General features: G+C 55.8%; 1 protein-coding gene across 1 annotated transcript in view; it reads left to right on the top strand.

Annotated features, from left to right (window-relative positions):
* Positions 1 to 201: 201 nt before the first annotated feature.
* The window catches only part of LOC111142744 (SMAD family member 7), a 29,475-nt gene continuing 16,853 nt past the window's right edge, over positions 202 to 12,823 (top strand). The window contains exons 1-3 of the mRNA XM_022496040.1: positions 202 to 1,901; positions 3,220 to 3,273; positions 9,204 to 9,278. Of these exons, the coding sequence (XP_022351748.1) occupies positions 1,289 to 1,901; positions 3,220 to 3,273; positions 9,204 to 9,278 (742 nt within the window). The 5' untranslated portion in view covers positions 202 to 1,288. The remainder of the gene's footprint in view (positions 1,902 to 3,219; positions 3,274 to 9,203; positions 9,279 to 12,823) is intronic.

Genomic DNA, 12,823 nt, shown 5'->3' with positions numbered 1-12,823 from the left:
GGGGCGAGCAGCTCCTGCGGGGAGTCCCGGCGGCCAGGCGCGGCTAGGGGAGGGGGCGCCGGCGGCCCCCGCGTCAGTGAACAGCTTGCGCCCAGGAGGGCGAGAGCGCGCGACCCGCCAGGGGCCCGCCGCCGCCGCCGCGCCGCCCTCCCCCGCGCTGTCAGCCCCGCCGGGCGCAGCCGCTGCCGCCGCCGCCGCAGCATCTTCTGCCCCTGCGCCCCCGCCAGCCCCGAGGAAGTCCCCGCCGAGGACCGGGGCCCCCGGGAGCGCAGGAGGAAAGACCAGACTCCCCTGAAACACCCAGATGCCGCGGATTGAAACAGCCTAGCCAGACCTTTCTGTGGATTAAAAAAATATACGATTTTTTTTTCCTTGGCAGAAGAAAAGGAGAGGAAGACCAGCGGGGCTCTGTAAGGAAAAGAGGGGGATGTAACTCGTGGATACGTTTTTTTCCACCCCTCAAACGTCTTGTTTTACTTTGTAAACATTTCTTTTTTTAAACCTTAGCTCCAGCCGGACGCCCCCAGACCTCCGGGGGTGCGAGGAGGTGGTGTTTTTCATTTTGGGCTTTGCATATTTGGTTCTTAGATTTTTGAGAGCCTTCCTATTTCGCCAGACATCTCATGCGGGGTGAAGTCCACTCGGCCCCCTCCCCCGAGTCTTCGTGTGCACGGAATTCGAGGAGATCCGGTTACTAAGGATATAGAGGAAAAAAATAAATCGCGTGCCTGCTTTTTTTTTTTTTTAATTGCCTGTTCTCCCCACCCCCAAATTAAGTTGCTTAGCAAGGGGGAAAGAGGCTTTTTCTTCCCTCCAGCAGCCCAGCCGAACGCCTTTCGTTTTTTTGCCCCCGCGGATCTTCCATGTAGAAAGCCGAGGCTGGCGAGCCCGACTCTCGGGAGCCGCTGCGGGGGGGCCTCTTTTTTGGGAGGCGCCGACCGGGGTAGGCTTCGCCGCCCCCAGGGAAGCGGCGGCCGCGTTCCTCCGGGGTGCTCCGGGGCCGGAGAGCCGCGCACGGCGCGGGCCGCGCGGGGTGGGGCAGCCAGAGCGCAGGCCCCCGAGCCCCGGCGGGCGCCCCCGGGCCCCCGCGCGCGCCCCGGCCTCCGGGAGACTGGCGCATGCCACGGAGCGCCCCTCGGGCCGCCGCCGCTCCTGCCCGGGCCCCTGCTGCTGCTGCTATCGCCTGCGCCTGCTGCCCCAACTCGGCGCCCGACTTCTTCATGGTGTGCGGAGGTCATGTTCGCTCCTTAGCCGGCAAACGACTTTTCTCCTCGCCTCCTCGCCCCGCATGTTCAGGACCAAACGATCTGCGCTCGTCCGGCGTCTCTGGAGGAGCCGTGCGCCCGGCGGCGAGGACGAGGAGGAGGGCGCGGGGGGAGGCGGAGGAGGAGGCGACCTGCGGGGAGAAGGGGCGACGGCCGGCCGGGCACATGGGGCCGGTGGCGGCGGCGCGGGCAGGGCTGGCTGCTGCCTGGGCAAGGCGGTCCGAGGTGCCAAAGGTCACCACCATCCCCACCCCCCAGCCACGGGCGCCGGCGCGGCCGGGGGCTCCGAGGCGGATCTGAAGGCGCTCACGCACTCGGTGCTCAAGAAACTGAAGGAACGGCAGTTGGAGCTGCTGCTCCAGGCCGTGGAGTCCCGCGGCGGTACGCGCACCGCGTGCCTCCTGCTGCCCGGCCGCCTGGACTGCAGGCTGGGCCTGGGGGCGCCCGCCGGCTCGCAGCCCGCGCAGCCGCCCTCGTCCTACTCGCTCCCCCTCCTGCTGTGCAAAGTGTTCAGGTGGCCGGATCTCAGGCATTCCTCGGAAGTCAAGAGGCTGTGTTGCTGTGAATCTTACGGGAAGATCAACCCCGAGCTGGTGTGCTGCAACCCCCATCACCTTAGCCGACTCTGCGAACTAGGTAAGAAGTTGATCTGCGCGCACCCCCTCCCTTCCCTTCCGCTGGCGCTCAAGTGGAAGAACCCCCTAACCCCCCCAGGGCTTGTCTGTGTGTGTGTGTGTGTGTGTGTGTGTGTGTGTGTGTGAGCGCGCGCGCGCGCAGCCACCTGGATGGGAGGGGTGTACATTCTTTTCTGGGAAGATTTTGGGGACAAAAGTAGAGACAGGACACGGGGAAACTGCAAGGGCATTCCCTGGGGGTTCCCTTCCAGGTTCTTCTCCTCTGCTGCCCCTAGGTGGGTTGTGGGCATTGCCCCGGCACATTTTTCCCAGGCACGCGGTTAAAAATGAGTTGTCTTCATTTCCATATCAGCTGGGGGTGCAGAGAGAAGTGGGGGTCACGCCTCCCATGCACCCGGAAAAGCGTTGAGGTGTGTGGCCGAGTTGGATTCTGTCCAAGCCCGCCAAGGAAGGTTGGGAGAAGCGAGCTGTAGAGGCTGGAAGTCTCTGTGCCTTTAGTAAACAAGGAGAGTCACGTCGGGATCCTCCCTGGCCGCGCAGCCCTGGGGTCTTGGGGCAGTGAGTGTTAGGATGGGAGGCCAAGCTGGGTTTCTCACTCTCAAGTCCGCCAGCCAGAATGGAAAAGAGCCAGTGGTCAGAAGTTGGGTATCCCCAGCTTTTTCCTTTTTTCCAGTACAGTAAAGCAGAGAATTGACTGTAGGGTGGTCTGTCCCCTGCTTCTCTGAGCCTCGGCCTCCCTTCTGAGACCCCAACCTCCTTCAGCCTTTTCCACCGCTTCCCGTTTCTCCACGTCTCTGTGCGCGGCTGGGGATGTGCCTCGGGCTCCCGCAGATCCTCCCAAGTTCGCCAGCGCACTTGGGGCGCGTCTCCCGGGTGGGCTGGGAAAGGGGATCCCCGAGTTTTCTGCGCGCGTGTGCGGCGGGGGCGGGGGGTTGCGGGGTTCGCGGGGGGGTGAATTGCGCACCCGGCGGGCGGGCGGGGTCGGGGTCGGGGACGGGGAGGGGGCTTTGTCCCTCCCCGCCCCGTGAACTGTGAAGTGCGCGGCCCCGGCCGAGCCGGTGCTTTCCAGCAGGGCCGGCGCAGCGCGGTGGCGGGGCGGCTGCAGACGTGGAGGAGCGGAGCGCCGAGGCTGGCGCCAGGCGGCCTCTTTTGTTTATCTGACAGCTAAATATCAAGGCAATCACCGCCTCGCGGCCCTCCTCCAACCCCCACAGCTAAGACAAACAGTTGGGCTGAAAGAATGCCTCTGTTATCGTAAGTTTCTATCTCTCTCTCTCTCATGGCTCGGCCTTTATTTTCTCTTACTTTTTTAATTCCAGAGTCTCCCCCTCCTCCTTACTCCAGATACCCGATGGATTTTCTCAAACCAACTGGTGAGTGGATGATTTTAAAAATATCCTTCCTATCTTAAGTTAGACGTGGAGCCTCTAGACCGCGGATCGTTCTGTCGAGGCAGCGGCTCTGGGGAGGCGCTGGGCTTGCCCCGAGGTGATTCTGGGCTTCCTCTGTTGGAAGTTTGGTGGATTTTTCTGTTTTTGTTGTGGCTGGGGTGGGTGTGTGTGTGTGTGCGCGCGAGTGTGTGTGTGCGCGCGCGTGTGTGAATGAATATCTCGATTTTCTTTTTTGCAAAGGTGTTCCTTAACGTTTTGTTCCTTTTTTCTTTTTTCAATGTATTTTCACTCTCACCAGTGTTGGCTCAGCTTTAACACGTGGAATTTGATCCACGCAGAGGGTCTCCAGCGCCAAATAGGTCAGGTTGCTGGGAAAATGCAGACCTTGTGAGTGCCAGAAGAGTCAGTGTGAAGAATGGATAATTTGAGGAGAGGGAAGACTGTTTCAAAGGGGCAGGGAAGGCTTCGGTTGAAAGTAAGAGGTTAGAAAATCTCTAAACAAGCCTTCCTACCTGGCGAGTAGACATGTTTTATCAGGGAAATGATTTTTCTGTTACTATGCCTCTGTGCCAGTAGGTTGGGACACTTCTCTGCTCTAAAATAAAACAAAACAAAAACAAGTAAAGGCGACAGAAGCAGAGGACACCTGGAAGTCACTTTGTCCCTGGGTTTTCTCAGAATTCTTGAGACTACACAAGTTTTTAGCATAGCTCTGCCTGCCTGTTGCGTTGTCACTGGGTGGCGTGGGGCCAGAGCGGAAGCCCATTTGAGACTGGCACCAGCCCCATTGCGGTCGTCTGCTTTCAGCTGCTGGCCGGCTGGGCAGGGGCTCACCCTTGGGGCACACAGTGCCGGGGGCAGCAGGGCAGCAAAAACTGGGGCTCGGGAGTGCCAACAGGGATGGGCCCCAGTGTCCTCGAGCCCCTTCTTGCACGGTGAGGGGGGAAGGGATTCACCCCCTGTGGGACTGTGTGTAACCTGGGGCTTCAGGCCCATGTCCTGGTACCTGAAAACTGCAACCCTTGTGACATTTTTGTTTTGCCAAGGTTCTGGGCGCAGGAGACGTGAAGGGTTGGGCCCCAGTTTTCTCTCGGAATTCCACAAGTCCTTCCGCCTCATGAGTTTTGACTGTTGGGCCTTTCCCCCCGCTAATTAAAAGTTTTGCTGGGGCGTTGTCATAAATTAAATACTTTAATGAACGGTGTAACCGAAGCCCGTGCTCTGCAGCCAGCCCTCCCGGGACTCCTCTGCTCCCTGAAGTCGGGAGGCGTTGCTGCCTGCCTGGTGCTGGGCTAACCACTGCCTGCAAAGCCCGTGATATTTTGCTTTCGATTTACAAAACACCAGATAAATGGTCATTAATGAGGAGATAACCGGCTCTGTGTATTTGTAACAAACATCACCACGACGCTCCGTTCTAGAACGGAGCTTGGCTGAGCTTTTGACATCGAGACCCAGTGTTCGTGAGGTTCGTCCTACAAGGGGCCATCTCTGCCCTGTTCTGGTTTTAACTTGTGCATCTTTCCCATCTGGAGGGGTTCCTTAAAGGAGAGAAAGACCATTCACCTTGGCCCCAGGAGTAAAGATTACTAGGGGTTGATAAATGCTTGTGGAAACCTGAAAGCATAGAAGGGAGGGTGTCGTTGTCTTGGGTCTCCTGCAGGGACATGAGGATAAATCCGTTCATGGGATGCAGGCAGTCCTCCTGTCGGGCCAGGACCTCATTTTCTGTGAGTGGAGTGATAGATTTATTCATTAGCAAGTGTTGACATTAGGTAGCAAAATGTGTGTAAACAGAGAAGCCACAAAGACAGGAGTGTGCCATTTCCAAGGGGGAGAAAAGTTTTCAAGATCAGCCAATAGGAAGTGATTAGCCTGCCAGTCGGAAACTCAAACAGCTGGTTACTCACCCAAAAACGTTTTGTTTAAAACAAAACAAAACAAAAAAAGAATGAAAAAAGGAGCTGTTGTGTAGGGACAGGAGGTGGTAAGGGGCAAAACCATTCACTGCCCCCCCCCCCAAGAATTGTTTTCATACCCTGGCGGGCAGCCAGGTCTGGGAATGGTGGGGCTGGAGATAGGGCAGGGACCCGGGCCTTGAAGTCACACACACAGATGGGATGCTGCCCCAGGTTTTTGTCTTCACTTTGCACACGGGAGGAGAATACTTGGCTGGGGAATTGAGATCAGCTGCTTGCGTTCTTAAGCGTCTGAGCTCTAGGCTGGATTTTTGGTCTTGGGTGATTAGGTGAGAACCAGTTGCAAGGTTTTACAATGGACAACTGTTAAAATCTTAGCCAGTCTCACAGCTAAGAGAATCCCTTCTGGGAAGTCTCCAGCTTGCCTGGTACCTCTGCGGCCTTTGGAGGAACTCCAGGGCTTAAAGCTGGGAACTCCTATTTTGCTGTGGTTCAAGCCATCCTGGGGTAGCTTCTAGACGTGGGTGCCGGGTGGTCCCAAACCAGCAGGATTTTCCTGGAAAGAGTTAGACGTTAACTGAACCTAGGGGCAAGATGGCTGGGACTTGGGGCTATTTGAAGTCAAGAAGACTGCCTCCCTTCCCACAAGGGATAAGGATGTGCTGTTTCAGAGTAGTAGTTGGTATATGGGCTGGGGCTGCTGAGGGGAGTGCTCTGTCGGCTCCCTCTGCCCTCCGTATCGTATCTGATGGCGCAGACGGCTTGACTGGTGGGCGGTGGGAGGGGGTCCTTGCTGGAGACACTACTTGAGTAGGCTGGGGACCGAGGTGATCGGTACCCACTGGGTGGGTCAGGCCTCCAAAGCGTAGTTGGGAAGTCTGGGATCTAGCCCTGTTTTTACTTCTTAACACATGCCTTTTAACTTTTCTGAACCTCTTTAAATCTAGATGATCAAAGAGTGAAGAGTTAAATGATTCATTCATTGGCTCATTAACTGGTTCATTCATTCATTCTACAGGCCTGGTGATGTGCCTGTCTAAAAATGTGAATGATTCTGATGCCGTGGATTGTGCTGTCCCCAGGGTTCATGGGGCTTGTGGTTGGGGGCAGAGCTGGTACATTGAGGGTACAGCTGTGGTTGGCGGGGAGCGGGGTTGGAGCTCCTCTGGCTCTGGTGCCCCTTACAAAGCTCAGAACTAAGTTGACAGAACATCCAGGCTCTCCAGGAACCATTCTCTTGGTGAGAGAAGTTGGATCTCCAGCTCCCTCACCTTGTACCCCCTCTGAACAGCTTGTTCCTTGGCTGGTCCCCAGGTTTGCGTCTTTTAAGGACTGTCTTTTCCTCCCGGAGAACCCAGCACTTACTGGGTGCTTGGTAATGTTTAACGATGGATGAGAGTCAGGAATGGCCTAGAACTTCTGTGTGTGTGTGCAGCCTGGGCTCTGGAGAGCGGTGACACAGGGTGGAGACCGAGACACTAACTTTGGAGGTCTGTCTTGCTGGAGCTTTTTAGTGGGTGAGGGATGGAGGTGTGTGGCCTCTTGGACCTTTATGAGCTGCGAGCACCTGGCTGTGTAGTTCGAGGTCAGGCTGGATGCTGGGACTGTTGGCCTGACTACCCGCAGGCCTGACTACCTGTGGGGACCGGCGATGCCTGGGGTGGGAGAGCTGTGGGAAGGGCGAGATGAGCGCTGATCTCTTGGGCATGGCCCAGCTCACTGGGTGGCCCCTTGGACTGTCAGGGACGCCTCAGTTTACCTGGGTGCGGGTCGAACAGGTATACTTTGCTACTTCACAGGGGTGGTAGGGAGGCCTAATTAATGTTTGTAAATCCCTCCTGAGATCAAAGGCTCTGTAGAAGGGCAGAGCACCATTTCATAAAAACGCTTGTGGTTGGCGGTGCCGACCTGGCTTACCTTTGATCTGAGCCGGGCTGACACCCTGAATGTGGCCCCAGCTCTGCCCCGAGATGCTGGGCTCTTCCTTTGAAACACACTTGGCCCCTGGGACTCAGCCAGCCAAAGCTGAAGGAGGGCAGGGGGCCGTGGCCGTGGATCAGTCGTCATCTTTAACGGGGGTGGGGGAGGTGTGTCTTCCGCTTGTGGATAGGTAGGGCCTATCTCTAGAACATGGTGAAGGCCATCAAAGTAGTTTAGAAAGTGCAGGGTCTCCACCAGTTAACAAGCAGCTCCATTTCCTGCTCCCCCTATTGTTTTGCATTTGATTAAGTGTATCCTGTAAAACTGTATATTCCTGTTAGGAATTACACTTCACCCTGATAAAACGAGATTACACGCAGTCTTTTCTCTCTCCCCTGCCCACCGCTGCGGCGCCTGCGCTCCCCCTTCCCCTGGTGAGAATTTTTGAAAAGTTGTTCTTCCAGCCACAAAGAGAGAAACGCAGGAGCATGTGGGAAGGGAGGGGGGAAGGTCCTGGGATTAGTAGTTGGAAGGGCAGGTGGGAGAAACCAAGAGGTGGTGGTTTTGGGGTCCTGTGTAAGCCCTGCTCGGCCCCCCACCTCTTTTTTGAGGGGGGGAACAGACTGCTGATGGGCTCCTTGCCTCCAGGCTGCTCTTGACTTTGGCTTCTATTGGCCCATCTGGCCAAGTGGATCCAGTGGGAAGCTGGTTAGGACACACCCCGGGGACATGCTGCTGGTCACCTGGGGTGGTTGGGGGGCTGGAATTGTGTGCTTGGGTGACACAGGAAGCCTCTTTCCTGAGCCGGCCTTTTCCTAGGGCTCTCTGGAAGTTTGGCGTTGGCAGTGGTGCGTGACAGAGCTTACAGGGTCTTGTGTATCTTTGTTTCATGGTGTAATTAGTTGTGGTTCGGAGGCATTATTTTTTGGTTTAGCTGCTTGGAGGGAGACTGTCGAGTCTGTTTCTCAGGTAGAATCGTCATTAATGATCCTCGTGAACGTTCGGGTCACTGTGCAGAGCTCCCGAGGGTGACAGAGATGTTGAAGAGAAGCTTCTAGTCTAGCTAGGACAGGCGGAATCTGAAGGTAAACGATCTGCAAAGACGGCAGAAGGGAACTCCCAAATGCTGGGTGCCGGAAAGATTTTATGGGAGCCGAGAACAGGGAAGGGGGAGACTTACAGATCTGGGGCTGCCCGGGAAGGACCAGCCCTGGAAGGAGGTAGAATATTTCCCCTCCAGCTGGGAGCCTTGAGATGTTCTCTGTCCTGATCGGGTGGTGGTGGCTTTACGCAGGCGTGTACACGAGTAAGATTCATGGGGTTGTTCTGAGATGTGTACGCTTTCCCATACTAGTATGTCAATTTAAAAGGGAAAAGCTGGGGTCTAGGTGGCTCAGTTGGTTAAGCGTCTGCCTTTGGCTCGGGTCATGATCCCGGGGTCCTGGGATCGAGCCCCACATTGGACTCCCTGCTCAGTGAGGCGTGGGGCAGGGAGCCTGCTTTTCCATGTGGCCCTCGAATAAATAAGATTCATTAAAAAAAAAAAAAAAAAAAAAAGGACTTTCAGCCCAAGGGCAGTCTTGAAAAAGTCCTAAAGAACTGGGAAGTCTGTCTTTTACAAGATGAGGGAGAGACTGGTCTGTGGGAGCAGCAGAGAGGCCCCAGGATCTGAGCAAAGAGTCTTCACCCTTGATCGAGCGATAGCTGGTAGGCAGACCGCAGTGGGGGTTGAGAACAGAACCCTGGTGTTCTTTGACCTTGGGAACTACCTGGTTTTCTCAATGGGGGATTTGCAATAAAAGAGAAATTTCCAGCCAGTCTGTGATGGAGCCTGACTTGACCAATGATTAACTGGCTGCCCGGAGCCCAGACGGGTGACAAGGTGCTGTGGTCTGTCTTGCCATGGGCAGCGAAGCCTGAGCAGTCCGTTAATAATCAGCGTCGCAGCAGGAGTCAGCTGCTTGGAATGTGTGGTTTCTCTTTAAAGCTGTTTTGAATGTGCTTAAAAATTCATCTTGGTGTTTTTATTTATTTGTGTATTTATTTATTTCTCTTTTATTCTCAAATCCACAGCGGACTGTCCAGATGCTGTGCCTTCCTCCGCTGAAACAGGGGGAACGAATTATCTGGCCCCTGGGGGGCTTTCAGGTGAGACATTTTCCCTTATTTTTCCTGGCAGTTTCAAGACCTTGAAATGACTGGATGCTGGAGGAATGGGGGTGGCCTGCTGCTGTCCCCATGGGTCTGGGATTAATTCTCACTTGTATGTGCTTAAACTGGATGCATCCGTGTTGACTCGGGCCCCTGAGCTGGTCATCCTGTGGTCCCCTGTGCCTGCTCCGTGGATGAGGAAGTGGGGGCCAGCTGCGGCCTGGCGGGGTGCTGTTTCCTGGTTAATTGTGAAAGAAGCTACTGGCTCGGGGGTTGTACTTGGCTGACTTGGGTCTCATTAGTTGATGGGTTTAAATCTTCTTCCAACTTGTCCTTCGTGTATTGAGCAGCTTGAAAGGGACGGATCCACCTTTCTGGAACTTGCAGAGATAACTCAAGTGTAGGGTGGGAATTCTGCATAGATGTCCTTCATGCCTCTGTGAAAGTTTCCGTTCCCGGTCTAGCTTAGTGCATATCTGTGACCGGGGGCCACAGGATGGAGGCCCGGCAGACTGTAGAGCTCACAGGACTTACCTGGGAGGGAAGCTTTTCCTTAGGGTCCATGAGCTGCTGGAGGTCCTGGAATGCCAGTGCTGGAGGGTCACGGGATTGAGGGAGGGGCACTGGGGAGCCGAGCATCCTTGTCCCTCAGAGGCAGGAGAAGAGAGTCATAAACTTGGAGAAACTCATTAGCAGTGTAAGTGGGAAGCATTTTCCTCTTTTTCCGAAGACATCCGGTTTACACCTGATTTTCGCACCCCAGTATGGCATCACCGGGTTTTCTGAGAGCTCGCTAGAGCAAGAGGCAAAGTAGACTGGGGGTGGGGGTAGGGTGGATGGGGGAGAAATTCCACAGAGTTCCATGCATTTGTCGTTTCTTGCTTTGGGACATTGGTATAGGATCATGGCGGCTTGGATGGAAGCAGTAGAATTTATCTCCAGGGGGTACTAGTAGTGTACCCCCTTCTGTGAGGTGACCTCTGGGAATCAGGCGCTGCTTCCATGCCACAGTCATGCTCAGCTCATCCCGGCCAGCCAGACCCTCTTAGGCTCTCCCCAGGAACCGAGCTTGGAGGACGCCTTTAGGAAGACCCTTGTTTGTTTTTATTTCAGCGCAGTATATACTCTGACTGTTGTCTGGGACCGGAGGGTTTTGTTTACACAAAGCTCCTAATGAGGAGTGAGCAGGAAGGAGAGGGGCACTTGGAGAGGGGGCGGGGCTTCAGGCCTGAGGACGGGGCTGGACCGCAGCGGGGAAGCGTGAAGCGGGGAGCACTTGCAACTTGCAGGAATGTGTGAACTGCGTCTTCTCTGCTTTCTAAGACCGAGAAAGTTCCTGAAAGAAAGAAGGCCAGGAAGAGGAGAGAGGGTCTGGGCAAAAGAGCACACTCAGGATGTTGTTAGATGGGATTATTTTTTAGATCTTGAACGTGTAGGGAGGATCCCCAGCCCCTTCGAACCACATGAAATAGCAAGGGAAGTGGTAGCGTTTGAAAGGGGGGGCTTTTCGGAAGAGTTGTCTCATTGATAACATCTTGTCTGTCTCCTCTGCTGGGGGAAGTGACGACACCAGCCCGAGCTTCTCCTCCTCCCTTGGCCCAAGAGCCAAACGACAGCACAGCATGCCCCAGGCAGCCCCGTCGGAGATGGGTGGGCGCTTGACTTAACGTTCCCAAAGCCCTCCCCAAACGGGGGGAGGGGTGTGTGGGTAAAACAGTGACTTAACTGCTGTCCCCATCCCTACCCCCTAAGGTAATTGTAACCATTTAGATCACTAAGGAGCTGCTAGGGAGGAGTGGTTGTCTCTGAAGGGATCCAATGGTTTAACCAAACTGCAAAAGGAAAAAGACCAGGGGGCCCCCACATGAAAGAGCATTTGTTTTGAATTTTAGCTCTTAATTTACTAATTCCCAAGGCTTCAAAGTTTGAGCTCTTTCTTCTTTCCGTCCAGAGTTGGAGCAGTTTATTAATAATGTGTTGTGTGGGGAAATTGAAGAAACTTGATTTTTGGGTTGGTGCCCAGTGGTTTGGGGGTGGCAGGAGGGGAGGTGATGGGCACGGAGAAAGCCCGGAGCTATGCCCTTTGGAGCGAGAGTGCCTCCTAAAAGATGATTTAATGGCCGGGGTCCAGGGTGAGGGTTTTGCAGATGGAGGGAGCCCAAACGTCCTCCTTCCCAAGTTGATGTTTCCATCAGGGGAGGGGGGTGGCCTGGGTGTGTCCACCTTGGGGGATGAGGCTGGTGGGGGCTGTGGCGGCGGCGTGGCCGAATGGGGCAGGGCCCGTGGCCACGTGGGACGAGGCTGCCCAAGGGAAGGGGTCAGCAGAGGCTGGAGGGTGGGAGCCTGCTTCGGGAAGGGGGGGGCAAGCGGCAGTCGAGGTGAGGAGCGGTGAAAGTGGCCACCAGGATCTACCCCTCCTCCCCCTTGAAATAACCTCCGTGCGTGCGCCTTTCACAGGCCCTGTGTGCTGTTTTCCTTCCTGTCCTGCCCTGGCTGAGAGCAGGCTTCATGAATGGGGCTCAGTTTAGGGTGGGAGGAAGGTCGGGAGCGGGAGCCAGAGCTTGATTCTCTTGGCAAGGGAAGAAGGGAAAGGAAAAACAGCCACATGTGAAAATGTGGTGCCTCGGAGGTTGGGGTGGGGGTGTGCTCAAAGGCATTCCCTCCTGAACTGCCGGGGTGACTCCGAGGCTGGCCCTGCCCTCTCCTGCGGGGAAGGGGAGTGGGTGGCTGGGAGCCCTGGGTGCAGCCCGCTGCCTGCATTTGGAATCCAGCCTTGCCGCTTGGGTCTGGCCGGGGAGGCGATGGGCCCAGGCCTTCGGGACTTCGCAGTGAAACACGCCCCACCCCTGCAAGTTTCCTCAGTCTGGGAAAACGGCACATTTTTAGAAGGCTGGGACTTGGCTCCAGGAGATTGTACTTTCATTTCTGACAGCCGGCTCTCTGAGACAGATGGATTGCTGGGTGCATGGTTTTGCGTGTGTGCGTGTGCGTGCGGCAGACGTACAGATAGACGACTGTGCACCGGCGCATAAGCAGGCCGGGGTCCCCAGGCGGGCTGTGGGAGAGGCCTGGCTTCCTTCCCCTCACCTGGGGTAGGTGGATGGCAGAGCAGCTGTTCCACAAGGATATGCGCTTTGGGGGTGGGGGGGGTTGTTTGTGGATTGGTTCTGGGCCCTGATTTGGCAACCCCAAGTTCGGTTGTGTGTGTGGTGCCTTTTGAAAGGCATGGAGCTTCAGAGTGGGCCCTTGCTGCTGGAGCAGGTCCTGATCTGGGGAGGACCCACCTGGGAGAGGTCTGATGCAGAGGGGAAGCTTCTAGGTTTGGCCCGGTGGTGGAAGCGGGAGGATTTTGCTCCCAGAGCTTTGCCTGTATCACTGGTAATCAAAAGCATGTGCTAGAAGCTGCCATCTTTGCAGTCTTTCTGTCTGGAGTTCCCTGTGGGGTTTTCGTTTAGCTCATCTGTCCTGTTCTGGGTGGGTTGGAGGAACACCGTCTCTCTCACCTGCAGGTTCTGGGCCATTCAGCTGTAGACCCGTCCGTC

This window comes from Enhydra lutris, unplaced genomic scaffold (genome assembly GCF_002288905.1).
Source record: "Enhydra lutris kenyoni isolate GAN:26980312 unplaced genomic scaffold, ASM228890v2 scaffoldscaffold8, whole genome shotgun sequence".
In the NCBI taxonomy this organism is placed as follows: domain Eukaryota; kingdom Metazoa; phylum Chordata; class Mammalia; order Carnivora; family Mustelidae; genus Enhydra; species Enhydra lutris.
Note: the sequence above shows the minus strand (reverse complement) of the source record. Positions and strands in the feature narration are given on the sequence as shown.